Source organism: Heptranchias perlo, chromosome 4 (genome assembly GCF_035084215.1).
Source record: "Heptranchias perlo isolate sHepPer1 chromosome 4, sHepPer1.hap1, whole genome shotgun sequence".
NCBI classification, from domain to species: domain Eukaryota; kingdom Metazoa; phylum Chordata; class Chondrichthyes; order Hexanchiformes; family Hexanchidae; genus Heptranchias; species Heptranchias perlo.
In genome coordinates, this window is record NC_090328.1 from 46391777 (window position 1) to 46407368 (window position 15592).

The 15592-nt window shown below is 42.0% G+C and overlaps 1 protein-coding gene across 2 annotated transcripts in view; it reads left to right on the forward strand.

Annotated features, from left to right (window-relative positions):
• rhobtb3 (Rho related BTB domain containing 3) overlaps positions 1 to 15592 on the forward strand; it is a 105589-nt gene that overhangs the window by 87314 nt on the left and 2683 nt on the right. The window contains exons 9-12 of one of the 2 annotated variants that reach the window (XR_010962669.1): positions 782 to 955; positions 6263 to 6429; positions 13944 to 14040; positions 14140 to 14286. Coding sequence is in view for 1 of the 2 variants with exons in the window: in XM_067982862.1 (XP_067838963.1) it covers positions 782 to 955; positions 6263 to 6429; positions 13944 to 14040 (438 nt within the window). In the remaining variant the exon portion in view is untranslated. The remainder of the gene's footprint in view (positions 1 to 781; positions 956 to 6262; positions 6430 to 13943; positions 14041 to 14139; positions 14287 to 15592) is intronic. The other variant, XM_067982862.1, reaches the window with a different exon arrangement.

Consider the following 15592-nt stretch of genomic DNA (forward strand, 5'->3'; position numbering starts at 1 on the left):
ATAATGCCAGTGTGGCTAGTGTGTGGGGGGGGTGGGGGGGTCGGGTCATGTAATGTTTGTGGTCAGTTATTCATCGTTTTGTGATGGTGGGAGTAAGTAGGGGCAGTTTGCAGTTACATGTAGTAGGGTTTTTTGCATCAATCCACAAGTCCACACTTGTGATTTTACAATTTTGTACATGTTCAGGGAAATTTGAGCAAAATACATCATTACAATTGTTTACAAATGTACAAAAATGCAAATTAATTTTCAAATTTGAAAGATGTAAGGATTGAAGCCTTTAGTTTACTTATTGACATAATTTTTATCCCCTGCTGTAGATTCCCTGCTAGATTCTTTTGTCCCCTTTTGGGAGCTGTCTCACATCAGTTCAGCACTTCCCCGACAGAGTTTTGTTTTCATAAAATATGCTACATATACTGCACCTCGCTGTAAAGTGTTACACCTCACACTTTTTATTTGTAAGCACTTGTACCCAGGAACTTCACCTGTCTTGAGCAGTTTAAATCCAGAGAAAGAACACTACATACTCCTGAGATGTGCCTTTTTATGTAGAAAAACAGCGTAAAATATAAAGCATGTAAGAAGGTACTTCTTGCAAATAAGTTATGCAAAAAACAATCTTGCATAGGGTGATATGTTTTTGAAAATTATGTCCTTGGTCTTTTTGTTGCTCTGATGATACGGTTTCATTGTCTTTATCCATGAAAACAACAGAATGATTTGGTTCATTTGCATCATCAATCCTGAATGAGTTCACATTCTCTCTCTCTCTCTTAAGGTACATCCGTATGTGCTCATAGAGCAGTATTGGTGGCTCGTTGTGAGGTAATGGCTGCAATGTTTAGCGGAAACTATGCTGAAACAAAAGCATGTCAGGTTCCTATTCATGGTGTTTCCAAGGAAACCTTCCTCTCTTTCTTGGAGTATCTGTATACTGATGCCTGCTGTACAGGTAAGGAATCAATTCTGCAGAGATGGAGGGAGCAATTTGGCATAAAAATAACACAGTAACAATTCTATAATCCAAGCTTCACCATTCATTTATAAAAAATCATTTTTAGAAAGAGGTATTCATATCAGCCTGTAGATCAGCAGTTTAGAAATTAGATTGACTGGGTTTCTAAATATAATTAATGTAATTATGGATTTTTTTTTTTTACAATGTGACCTAGATGAGCTGACATAATTCCCAATTTGGCTGTTCAGCCTTCACCTTATTTTCAAGTCAGATTCTAAGCAGGCTCTCAAAATCCAAGCTTGGTGTCACATAGGCCTGCATTTTATCCCCAAAACTGCTTGACTTCAGGCGGTACATGGGTGGTAAACAAAGGAAACTGGAGTGGGAGGCCTTCCAAGCCCATTCTACCCCACCATATCGCACCAACAACAACAACTCGCATTTACATAGCACCTTTAGCGTAGTAAAACGTCCCAAGACACTTCACAGGAGCCATTTTCAAAATAAATTTGACACCGAGCCACATAAGGAGATATTAGGACAGGTGACCAAAAGTTTGGTCAAAGAGGTAGGTTTTAAGGAACGTCTTAAAGGAGGAGAGAGAGGTGGAGAGGTTTAGGGAGGACATTCCAGAACTTAGGGCCTAGACGGCTGAAGGCACGGCCGCCAATGGTGGTGCATTAAAATCGGGGATGCACAAGAGGCAAGGATTGGAGGAGTGCAGAGACCTCGGAGGGTTGTAGGGCTGGAGGAGATTACATTAGAAATAGGAGCAGGAGTAGGCCATTTGGCCCTTCGAGCCTGCTCCGCCATTAAGTGAGATCATGGCTGATCTGATTCTGGCCTCAACTTCACTTTCCTGCCTGTTCCCCATATCCTTTTACTCCCTTACTGATCAAAAATTTGTCTAACTTAGTCTCCACCGCTCTTTGGGGCAAAGAATTCCAAAGGTTCACAACCCCGAGAGAAGAAATTTCTCCTCATCTCCGTCTTAAATGGGCGACCCCTTATTCTGAGACTGTGCCCCTTAGTTCTAGATTCCCCTATGGGGTAAACATCCTCTCAGCATTTACCCTGTCAAGCCCCCTCAGAATCTTATATGTTTCAATAAAATCTCTTCTCATTCTTCTAAACTCCAGTGAGTATAGGCCCAACCTGCTCAATCTTTCCTCATAAGAAAACCCTTCCTTACCCCAAATGAACCTAGTGAACCTTTTCTGAACCACCTCCAATGCAAGCATATCCTTCCTTAAATAAGGGGACCAAAACTGTACGCAGTACTCTAGGTGTGGTCTCACCAGCACCCTGTATAGTTGTAGCAAGACTTCCCTGCTTTTATACTCCATCCCCCTTGAAATAAAGGTCAATATTCCATTTGCCTTCCCAATTACCTGCTGCACCTGTATGCTAATTTTTTGTGTTTCATGTACAAAGACACCCAAATCCCTCTGTACTGCAGCATTCTGTAGTCTTTCTCCATTTATATATTTTGCTTTTTTATTCTTCCTACCAAAGTGGATGACTTCACATTTTCCCACATTATACTCTATCTGTTACAGAGATAGGGAGGGACAAGTCCATGGAGGGCTTTGAAAACAGGGATGAGAATTTTAAAATCGAGGCATTCCCGGACCGGGAACCAATGTAGGTCGGCAAGCACAGGGGTGATGGGTGAACGGGACTTGGTATGAGTTAGGATATGCGCAGCAGAGTTTTGGATGAGCTCAAGTTTATGGAGGGTAGAAGATGGGAGGCTGGCATTGGAATAGTCAAGTCTAGAGGTAACAAAGGCATGGATGAGGGTTTCAGCAGCAGATGAGCTGAGGTAGGGGCAGTGATGGAATTAGGCAGTCTTGGTGATGGAGCGAATATGCAGTCGGAAGCTCATCTCAGGATCCAATAGGACGCCGAAATTGAGAGTGGTCTGGTTCAGCCCCAGACAGTGGCTAGGGAGAGGGATGGAGTCGGTTGCTAGGGAACGGAGTTTGTGGCGGGGACTGAAGACAATGGCTTAGGTCTTCCCGATGTTTAGTTGGAGGAAATTTTTTCTCATCCAGTACCAGATGTCAGAGAAGCAGTGTGACAAATCAGGGACAGTGGAGGGGTTGAGGGAGGTGGTGGTGAGGTAGAGCTGGGTGTCATCAGTATATATGTGGAACCTGATGTCGTGTTTTAGGATGATGTCACCAAGGGGCAGCATGTCGATGAGAACTAAGAGGGGGCCAAGGGTAGATCCTAGGGGGAACTCCAGAGGCAACGGTGCGGGAGCAGGAAGAGAAGCCATTGCAGGTGATTCTCTGGCTACAATTGGATTGGTAAGAATGGAACCAGGCAAGCACAGTCCCACCCAGCTGGACGACAGAGGAGAGGCGCTGGAGGAGGATGCTGTGGTCAATCATGTCAAAGGCTGCAGACAGGTTGAGAAGGATGAGCAGTTGGGCATGGCCTCATTCTCCCTGGTATTTTCCTCTGTTACCATCCCTTTCCTGCCCCCATAAAACATTGTCACACCATAAAGGTGGCAATGTCAGGACTAGTATTATGTCCCAGATGTAGAAAACACAGTAGAGACCATTGCTCAAACTTTGCTGCAAACTTGTAGGTTTTTAAAAGGCTGTATTGGACTGGGAATAACTGAGCCTGTTAATATCTTTGATATTAAAGTTACTTGCAAGATTCCAGTAATTAAACATTTCTATAAATCTTTGGGAAGTTATATAATTCCCGCTTGGAATTCCTTTGTTCCTCGGTATTGAGGAAGAGGAAAACAAGGATATGGAGGAGAGGATGGAAACCAGGAATGTCTGGCATCATGGATGCCATCAAAACCCTTGTCCAAGGGCCTACAGACCAAAGAGGTCATACTTGATTTCTCACACAGGCAGTGGGTGAGGGGGTTTGTGCTTCCTATTGAATGCATTGCATGAATTATGGCAGCTGTTGCTACAGACTTTCAGCTTCTTTTCACCGGACCTCCTCAGTTAGCAGTTCAGATGACTATAGCTCTGATTTTTTTATGTTAGCAATTCATTCCAGGCAGCCTCAGGTCACCTAAGTCACATTAGTCAATCTTCAGTACACCATTGCATTAAATAGGTGACAGATCCCTGTTTGGTGGGCATCTCATTTTATATCCTTCCTGCAGACCTACTAAAGCAGAGAGAGCGAGCACTCAATTTTTAATCAAGTGGCAAGTTTCTCCCCAGTCCAGGGTGCCATTGATGGGATCCATATGGTGTTAAAGGCTCTGTGTTGTTAGAGTACAGGTTCTTATTTAGAATTTACTCCATAAATCAATAAGGTTCTAAACATTGGAAATCATGCATCACAGATTTATTAAGTATACAGCACATGCAATAGTAAATAAGCATACACTTAAAAGGTAATACTTAACAACCAGGCCTAATGATGGTTGGTTGGGAATTCAGTTCTGAGCTCAATATCTTAGGTCTTTATGAATCCAATTACTCATTACAAACAGCCAGTTTTATAAATTTCTCTTACTCCCTCTCTGTGACAATCCACACAATTCTGCATTGCATAATTATATAAAAGTTAAAATACAATTCCATACAAGGAGAGTGTAATTGACTCATCCCTTATCAATAACTTTAGTTTTTCTTACTTAACTAGCTCTTTTTCTCCGTAGAGCAGTACAACTCCCTTACTTTATGTTATCGATAGTTTCATTCTTGTTGCATATAATTGCTATTTTACCAAGTGAAACTTTTAATTATAAATCTGCATTTGATTCAGTACCAGTCAATCTCCTGCTTCTACAGAAACCCCAATTAAAAAGGATGATGTACACCCAGAGGTTTTCCTTTGCAGAACTAACTGTTTTTCTACACTGTTATCAAATGATTCAATGGCAGACTTTAATTAAGCCTCTCATTATTTTATCCTGAAACTGACTATTGGAATCTAGGGGAATCGAGGGATATGGGGATTGGGCGGGAAAGTGGAGTTAAGGTCGAAGATCAGCCATGATTGAATGGCAGAGCAGGCTCGAGGGGCCATATGGTCTACTCCTGCTCTTATTTCTTATGTTCTTAAATAGGGTCAACCCTGGCTTAATAGCCCAGTGGTACTTTAAATTGACTTAAAGTTCCCCACTTAACAGGCAAAGGCTAAAGTTTAACATTACTACAATATAAAGATAAAATCAATAGTAGTATAATATTAGTAGAGGTAAGGACAGTCCGATGATCTCTTTCCTTACAATGTCACCACCACCTCAATTACAAGGGAAGGGTTTTCATTCCCTAAATTTGCAGCTTGTGTGTGAATGCATGCTACACTGGAAGTGCTGCAACTATTTTGTTCTATGGCAATCAATGATACTTGCATTATTCAGCCAGAGCAACTCTTCCGGGTGGTTGCTTGGAGACCAGGGATACCCTCTTCAAGCATAGCTGATGACCCAATGTTGGGAGTTTCCACATCTCTGGCCCTTAAGAGAGACCCAGCATAGCAATGGTGGCAGTACGCCTGGTGGGACAGGGTGCACCAGGCCACCAATGGGTGCATGTGGGCCTCACCTGGGGTCGAGGCTGGGATCCTGGAGCTGGCACCGATCACTTCAGTATGCGTTCTCTGGGGCAAGGCGGGTACCCTACATGTGTCCATAAAGGTGCAGCTGCCTGCCACTGATGCGTAAATGAGGGAACTTCTTTCTCCTTGACCTCAAAGTCTCCTAATCTCAGAAAGTGACCCGGGGTCAGTGATGGAGATTCACAGCTCATGCAATCCTAGCATAATTGCCAGGATTGCAAGCCTGTGCATTTTCAGGGCCATAATCTATTCAGTGGTTAAAAACAGACCTTTATCTTTATACCAAAAGTGTGCGAGAAAATAAACATACTTGCGTTAATTTGCTTTAAATCTGCACACCTTTGTGAGGTGGCTTTCACCTTTCACCAAAGGTGTATCGACATCATAGGCAAGGATTTCTTTTTTGAGCAATGTGTAACAAAATTATGAACCCTGTTCTTTACAAACAGGTTTGCGATTTGGTTACAATTAATGCACAAAGGAAATCACCCCTTATTGTAGTAGTTCCTTAATGACAACTGAACTTAGGAGTTAGAGGCAAATAGTAAAAATAGCTGTTTTGCATTTTCAACTCTGTGACTCATTTGTACTTGGTAGTTTAAACCCTCGACATGATCAAGGTCAGAACTAGCTGACAAAAGTGTCAAGGCAATGAAGGATATCTTACAAAGCTGTCAAACTTTTGTACCATGATTATTGACATTTTTAGCAAAATGTGGTTTATTTCTCTAACTTTTGTTTCTCTAGCCAGCATTCTGCAAGCCATGGCTCTGTTAATTTGTGCAGAAATGTATCAAGTACACAGACTACAGCAGATATGCGAATCATACATTGTCACGCAGTTACAGAGCATGCCCAGTAGAGAACTGGTATCAACCAACCTCAGCATTGTCAACTTGTTTAACAAGGCCAAGGTAAGCCTGTATGTTCAGGTAACTGAAATGTGTCTCAGCCACTTACAGTAGCATTATATCTTTGAAAAAGAAATACTGAAGTAACTCTTTAAAATAGGGTTTGATCTCCTAGAAACCTAACAGCATATAAATTTTGCAGGTGAATCCAGACAGAACACACAATTTGTTCTTTTGGTTGAATGATAAGTAAAGCAGTTAAAAAACATGCACTGAACTGAATCTATCAATTGTACCAACTATTTGTAATGAGGCTAATGATGGCATAAAAGACCGGCATCTGTAGTACAATCTATTCTTGATAATTCAAAGTTACTTTCATGCTAAAGATTGTGAATTATCCAATAATTTGATTTAAACAACAAAGAGCACAGAAAGTTGGGAATTTTGTGTTGACAGAATTTGAAATAGTGAGGCAGAAATTCGACTTGGATGGGATGCAAAGCAGGCAGTATTGCATCTGCCGCCCGTTACATGCCCCACTCGAAATTTAGCTCCATTGAAGTCGATGGAACTGAATATCGGATGGAACCGAATATAGGATGGAACCAATAACGGGCAGCAGATGCGATACCGCCCACTTTGCCCCTTCCAAGTCGAATTTCACCCCCAGTGGCTTTGAACTCAGAGCAGTAGACTGTATTCACTTTACATCAATAAATTGAGTAGTAGCAGTAGTTTGCGACTAGCAGCATGCAGGCTGTAGGCGTTTGACACCAGGTCACCGAAATATCTGCTGATAAGATGACCCCTCATATTCTTCCACTTTTCTTAACATTATTTTCAAAATGTTACTAATACAAACAATCAAAAAAAGAAGAAAGTGCATATACAGCTATGTACGATCATTCAGGTAAATTACAAAAGAACAAACACTGAGTATTTCGTCCAATAAGTTGATAAGAATCCATCAAGCAGGAACAGGATCCAGCCAAAGGACTGTACAGGGACAGACCACCTGGATATGGAACCAAAGTGGGGATCAAAAAACATTCCTATCTTTGGTGCCCATCTTTAACACTTGTCCCTTCGCATCCCCACTCCGAAGAATCAGCTGGATTGTTGTGCGGGAATTTCCTCAGGAAGTCTCCCGATTGGCTGTTGTTAAGGAGATCCCAGGAATAAACCACGTACAGTTTAGAACCAAAGTAATAAATACTTGCCAACACCCCACCTAAAGCACATAACAGAATTACTTAAGCTGCTGCTTTGACGGATGACTCAGCACAACTGCACATTATACAAGCCACAAAATAGAAATATAGAATAACAGAAGAGTTACAGAGCAATAATCTAATCAGAGTTCAAATGATCTCATAAACAATGAGAGCGAAACCTCAGATTTACACCTAAATATTAGTTATCCTACATATGTAGGAGCATATTATAAGAATGTAACAGGTTAGGAGATTTAGTAACAGCAAGAGAGAGTAAAGGTCAAGTGATTTATGATCATTATTCATGATAAGTTACAGCTTTGGACTATACTGCTACTTGTAAAGTCCATTTAATACAGACAAGACCTGCCAGAGCTTTATCTATTTTATGGATATCACAGTAGCAGAACATTTGGCTGAAGACCTTAGTATTTGGCAGATACTGAGAAAGACTGAAGGGGTCATTTTAAAGATTTACACTCTTGGCACAGAGCTTTGCCTTCAGGAATGCATATTAGGAATTTTGTCATGTGCCTCCCACAATAGATGGAAAACAGGAGAGGAACACACCAGAATTCACTATATATGATCCCGGTGGGGGATGCTCCACATTAGGAACACATTCATAAAAATCCTTAAAAATTGGAGGCAGCCTGAGGACAAAGCAGAGGAATATGTCAACTATTATCATAGAATCATAGAAGTTACAACATGGAAACAGGCCCTTCGGCCCAACATGTCCATGTCGCCCAGTTTATACCACTAAGCTAGTCCCAATTGCCTGCACTTGGCCCATATCCCTCTATACCCATCTTACCCATGTAAATGTCCAAATGCTTTTTAAAAGACAAAATTGTACCCGCCTCTACTACTGCCTCTGGCAGCTCGTTCCAGACACTCACCACCCTTTGAGTGAAAAAATTGCCCCTCTGGACCCTTTTGTATCTCTCCCCTCTCACCTTAAATCTATGCCCCCTCGTTATAGACTCCCCTACCTTTGGGAAAAGATTTTGACTATCTACCTTATCTATGCCCCTCATTATTTTATAGACTTCTATAAGATCACCCCTTAACCTCCTACTCTCCAGGGAAAAAAGTCCCAGTCTGTCTAACCTCTCCCTGTAAGTCAAACCATCAAGTCCCGGTAGCATCCTAGTAAATCTTTTCTGCACTCTTTCTAGTTTAATAATATCCTTTCTATAATAGGGTGACCAGAACTGTACACAGTACTCCAAGTGTGGCCTCACCAATACCCTGTACAACTTCAACAAGACATCCCAACTCCTGCATTCAATGTTCTGACCAATGAAACCAAGCATGCCGAATGCCTTCTTCACCACCCTATCCACCTGTGACTCCACTTTCAAGGAGCTATGAATCTGTACTCCTAGATCTCTTTGTTCTATAACTCTCCCCAACGCCCTACCATTAACGGAGTAGGTCCTGGCCCAATTCGATCTACCAAAATGCATCACCTCACATTTATCTAAATTAAACTCCATCTGCCATTCATCGGCCCACTGGCCCAATTGATCAAGATCCCGTTGCAATCCTAGATAACCTTCTTCACTGTCCACAATGCCACCAATCTTGGTGTCATCTGCAAACTTACTAACCATGCCTCCTAAATTCTCATCCAAATCATTAATATAAATAACAAATAACAGCGGACCCAGCACCGATCCCTGAGGCACACCGCTGGACACAGGCATCCAGTTTGAAAAACAACCCTCTACAACCACCCTCTGTCTTCTGTCGTCAAGCCAATTTTGTATCCAATTGGCTACCTCACCTTGGATCCCATGAGATTTAACCTTATGTAACAACCTACCATGCGGTACCTTGTCAAATGCTTTGCTGAAGTCCATGTAGACCACGTCTACTGCACAGCCCTCATCTATCTTCTTGGTTACCCCTTCAAAAAACTCAATCAAATTCGTGAGACATGATTTTCCTCTCACAAAACCATGCTGACTGTTCCTAATTAGTCCCTGCCTCTCCAAATGCCTGTAGATCCTGTCCCTCAGAATACCCTCTAACAACTTACCCACTACAGATGACAGGCTCACTGGTCTGTAGTTCCCAGGCTTTTCCCTGCCGCCCTTCTTAAACAAAGGCACAACATTTGCTACCCTCCAATCTTCAGGCACCTCACCTGTAGCGGTGGATGATTCAAATATCTCTGCTAGGGGACCCGCAATTTCCTCCCTAACCTACCATAACGTCCTGGGATACATTTCATCAGGTCCCGGAGATTTATCTACCTTGATGCGCGTTAAGACTTCCAGCACCTCCCTCTCTGTAATATGTACACTCCTCAAGACATCACTATTTATTTCCCCAAGTTCCCTAACATCCATGCCTTTCTCAACCGTAAATACCGATGTGAAATATTCATTCAGGATCTCACCCATTTCTTGTGGTTCCGCACATAGATGACCTTGTTGATCCTTAAGAGGCCCTACTCTCTCCCTAGTTACCCTTTTGCCCTTTATGTATTTGTAGAAGCTCTTTGGATTCACCTTTGCCTGATCTGCCAAAGCAATCTCATATCCCCTTTTTGCCCTCCTGATTTCTCTCTTAACTCTACTCCGGCAATCTCTATACTCTTCAAGGGATCCACTTGATCCCAGCTGCCTATGCATGTCATATGCCTCCTTCTTCTTTTTGACTAGGGCCTCAATCTCCCGAGTCATCCAAGGTTCCCTACTTCTACCAGCCTTGCCCTTCACTTTATAAGGAATGTGCTTACCCTGAACCCTGGTTAACACACTTTTGAAAGCCTCCCACTGACCAGACGTCCCTTTGCCTGCCAACAGACTCTCCCAATCAACTTCTGAAAGTTCCTGTCTAATACCATCAAAATTGGCCTTTCCCCAATTTAGAATTTTAACTTTTGGGCCAGACCTATCCTTCTCCATAGCTATCTTAAAACTAATGGAATTATGATCACTTGTCCCAAAGTGATCCCTCACTAACACTTCTGTCACCTGCCCTTCCTTATTTCCCAAGAGGAGGTCAAGTTTTGCCCCCTCTCTAGTCGGGCCATCCACATACTGAATGAGAAATTCCTCCTGAATACACTCAACAAATTTCTCTCCATCCAAGCCCCTAATGCTATGGCTGTCCCTTATTGCTGTGTTGTTACATAATATGTATGATGCGGAGATGCCGGTGATGGACTGGGGTGGACAAATGTAAGGAGTCGCACAACACCAGGTTATAGTCCAACAGCTTTATTTGAAATCACAAGCTTTCGGAGCTTTGCTCCTTCGTCGGGTGAAGTCACTTCACCTGACGAAGGAGAAAAGCTCCGAAAGCTTGTGATTTCAAATAAAGCTGTTGGACTATAACCTGGTGTTGTGCGACTCCTTATATTTACATAACATGTAACATGGTTTGCACTGGGACATTCTACACTCGTAGCTTGATACCAGCAATAAAAAGTGAAGCTACAAATGCTGGAAATGTGAAATAAAAACAGGAGCTGCTGGAGTGATCATTTAGCATCTGAGAGAGAAAGATACATTAATGTTTCAGGTGAGACCATTCATCAGATGTTCTCTGACATAAAGTGCATTTAAGAAAGAGCTAGGTACTGTAATGGGAAGATTGTAGGGTTCGTATTCTGGAAAGATGAGATCAAACATCAACTTCAATGTAAAGGAAAATTTGGGTGGGATGTATAACGGGCAGCTGATCCAATACCACCAGTTTTGTGCCCCCACTGAAGTTGAAAGTTGCGTCCGTACCTCTTCCAAAACTGTGTGACAAACTTACATCCCTCCATAGTAAGAAATTTAGGACAAATGTGTGTTCATCAAGCACTGTTAAGTGAAAAATTATCTTTGTGGAGCAGGAGGAGCAGGAATACGCTTCCAGGCTCCACAAGAATAATGTGGATCGCTGCTACCCCGGGCATACATCCACTGAGATTGGTTCCCCTCCCCTGGCCTGCCTACCTGCCAGCCGGGTCGGCTCTGTGCTGCCTGGTATTGTGCTACCTGGAGCTGGGGAGCAGCAGCGGGATGGCCGTTTGCTGCCCGCAGCTCGCTAGAGGCATGGTAATGAGGCCTGAATACAAATTTGGTTTTGGCCCGACGTCGGCATGAATTATCAGGCATTGCGGCCACACCATCAACTTTGTGCTACTTTGGGCGGAAGTGGAATTTCTCTTCCAGCCAGTCTTAGCATGCCCTATGAATTGCCTGTCTTGCTGTGAATCATTTAAACTAATTACTGGGAGTTGGTGGCTGAAATGCATGCTGTGAGCTGTAGCCTACTTTGTTGACTCTCTTCAACTAGGAGTGATGGCTCCAGGATCCCTATTGGACTGGCATCCCAGGTACATGTGGAGGAGTCTACAACTGCAGATCCCAAGGTGACGACGGGCACATTGAAAACATCTCTGGTGTCAATGCACCTGCATTTGTTGACCCCACATGAACACCTCTTCCTCATTTAAATCATGGCATATGATCAAAACCCTTCCAAAGAACTACCCATCCTCATCACTTTATATGGTGCAATTTAAATGGCAGCAGCAACCAAGAATAATGGCAAAGTATTGATAGAAAAAAATCCATACCGCAAGTCTGCATCTTCAGAACCTGCATGAGGCACTTACATGCTGTTTCCATGTATTGATCATTGTTGTGATAGCCTGGGGCTGAATTATAAATGTGGCTGGCTGGAAAGCAAAGCAGTAACATAGCAGAGAATTTTCACCACTTAGTTACTTTCAGACAGGAAGCTTATACCAATAATTTTAGTAGTGAATAGAACCAAGATCAGTGTCTCCTACCACAGTATAATACAAGGCTAATGTCTCCTTTAGGGCACTTTAGTCCCAAGTCAAAAATATAGTAAATGGTGCCTATCTTTAAAATTTACTGGGGTAGGTTTTCAACTTGCCAGATGGGTGTAAAAGTGGCGTTGTGGATCGATTAGCCGTTATAGGTACAGCCTGAAATGAAAATTGGACGATCCACAACATCAGTTTTACGTTGGGGCAGCAAATTGAAAATCTTCTCTAGTGTGTACTTCTCCTTTGTTTTCGAAGTTTCCTTGAGTACATTATGTCCTTAGCCAGCAGTTTGATCACTGTAGTGTACATAAAGTTCTTAATTTGCAATTTTTACTGATTTTTAAAATTTTTCCCAATTTTCATAAATATTGAAGAAGTGAATTCAATCTATTTGTTGTCCTTGATGCAGAAGAATAGGAATATTAGGAAGGTGCAAAAGGAGAAAAAGAGATTTGTGGTAGTTGGTATAAACCATTTTAATTGTAATGCTCATTAAAAGGCAAAGTAGATCACCAGAACCAGGCTGAGATAGAGGCTTAAATTTTAACTTTGAAAATACCTTAAAAGACACATGACATAATCAAAGTTATGGAATGAAAGCAGAAAGATTAAGACATTATTAAATTGCATGCATTTATGTAGTGTGCAGCAGTAAAGGACACATGATTTACTGGGTCAAGAGTTAGAATAAAAGTGAATATATGTGAGGTACAGCTATGAATTTTATTTGCACTTGTGCATGTATTTTTCAGGTCATTCGGGTTTGTTTGAGACATTTAATAATTTTATATGCAGGCTAAATACATATGAGACACAATAATAGTCTATTTTGACCCATAGAGCAAAATGTTAATGGTAGTCCTGTATTAAATTGTTTGTGTCTTTATGAGCAATATTATTGAGACTGGAACATAGAAAGGATGGTTTCAGAGAAGACGAGCTTAGAGTATGTTAACCCAAATTTGAAAATTATACACACAGCCACATAATAGAAGGGTAAATTCCTTGCTCCCAGCAGGAAGCTAAGGGAGAGCAGGTCAACAAATTAGTGCTACAGTGTTGTACCCCTATCTTTGACCTGGGATCCCTTCGGAGCATAGGACCAATCGATTTACCCTGTAGTTCACAATGCAACAATATGGCCAAAAAAGCAGAAAATAGAAAGCACCCAATTTTCATTGATTTCAGGAAAATCAGGTGGTTTCTATAATGAGCCAATCCAGTGTCTTTTTACTCCTGGATAGCAAGTTAAAATCTACCCCCTGATTTCCTGGATGTGCTTTGCAATGGCATCTGCAGATTAGGAAATTGTATACAGGAGGGCCCTGACCCCATTTCCATATTTTAATGGAACACCTGCCTGTTTCAGATGGGAGTTTCTGCCAGGTGTTTCTATGCCAATTGCAAACTTGTAGAGCACAGAATAGATGAAGATCAGTCCGGACTGATTGCTGCCAAATTTCACACTAACTCCCTTGCTGTGTCCATTTCAGGAGGGTAATAGAGACTATTGGTGGTGTGTGCATTTTAATCTGGAATACTTTTATTTTCAGTTCCACAATGCTGCTCGATTGTCTACCTGGTTACTGCATTTCATTGCCAGCAACTATCTCATCTTCAGTCAGAAGTTGGAATTTCAGGAGCTTTCTGGTAAGGCTTTATTTATTAATATGTACACTTTAAATGCTGCTCTTTCATGAATTACATCCTTGCATTGACTTATGTGGAGAATATGTGACTTGTGACTAGGGTGAGTTTCCTAGGAGGACATGCGATCGTACCAGGCTAACAAAATGTTTATCACCGTGCAATGAATACCAAGATGTAGCCACAAGGCAAACAAACAATTTTTCATCTGTGTTAAGTTTCACACTCAGTTTCTCCCAACCAGTTGAGGTAAGTCAACTTTTTTCTTGGCATGGTGCTGCTGCTATTAAAGGCCACAGCCGCCTCTTAACACATCCTACATCATGTATCCACTACTTTCAAGATCATCCCTCCATGATGGGGAAACAGTGCTTCCCTCATTTCTTTCACTTCCTGCAACAGCCGCTCAATTGCCTTGTCATTCAAAGCACCGTGCCCTTTCTGCGACCTACCCTCTTCACTGGCATTCTGTATAATTTGACCCTGCCTTTCCCACTTCTTCCATTTGACAGCACCACTTGTAAAACGACTTGCTGGCACAAAATTTCACCGAAGCAATCCAACGTATTTCCTTACAATTTGATGGCTTGAAAAATATTCACCCAGGCTCTGGTTCACTGTTTCTTCCACAGGCTTTCCCCCAAAACCCTTTAACACTTGGCAGCTTCACTTTATTTTGATTTTTTTTTGCCAGAGACAAAATCCAGGAGCACACTACTGACATCAGGCGCAGCGCTACTTTTGTGCACTGGCCGTGTGATGCACCGACATCTATGGGCTCTAGGAAAATCAGCCCATTTGGCTCAGCTGAATTTTTCTTTAGTACCTGTGTGAGAAAGCACTGCATGAACTGTCAGCAGCCCTGTTTAGATTGAGAATTCACTGCATGAGGAAACCAAGTGTGAACTGGCATCCCACCGCTCTAGTGCAGTGAATTACACTAAAGATTGGCACAGATTCAGGATTCTATTTAATCTGTGGGATTATGAATAAAATAGGTTACTACTAAAATCAGTTTATAACCTGGGCAAACCCTACTATCTTTCACAGCTGCTGCAACTTGATGTTAGTAAGGGTTCAGGTGTTTCAAGAACTAGCAAGGTGAGACATGCATAATTATGAGCAGTGGTTTAACAGAAGCTAGAACAAGCAAAACCAGGCCCAATATCAATACACAGTTGCACATCAAATTTCTTTACTATGTTTACAATTAAAGTTTTACTGTTTAACGTTTTTTTAAAAAAAATGTTAGTTATTAACCTGCTTACTTCTGGTGTGAGACATCAGAAGCTCATTGTGCAAATGCCTCTAATCGTTAGCCACAATAGACACAGGCCAGTAAGAGCAAGAAATGGGGCCAGATCAGGATGGATATTCAGTGAGTGGTGTGAAAGTCTGGAATAGTGGGAAAGAGAGGTTTTAAAGATGACATTTTTCTGGCAGTTTGCCATTATCTGGAGAACTATAGAAAAGTTACAGCACGGAAGGAGGCCATTCGGCCCATCAAGTCCGCACTGGCTCTATGCAAGAGCAATCCAGCCAGTCCCACACCCCT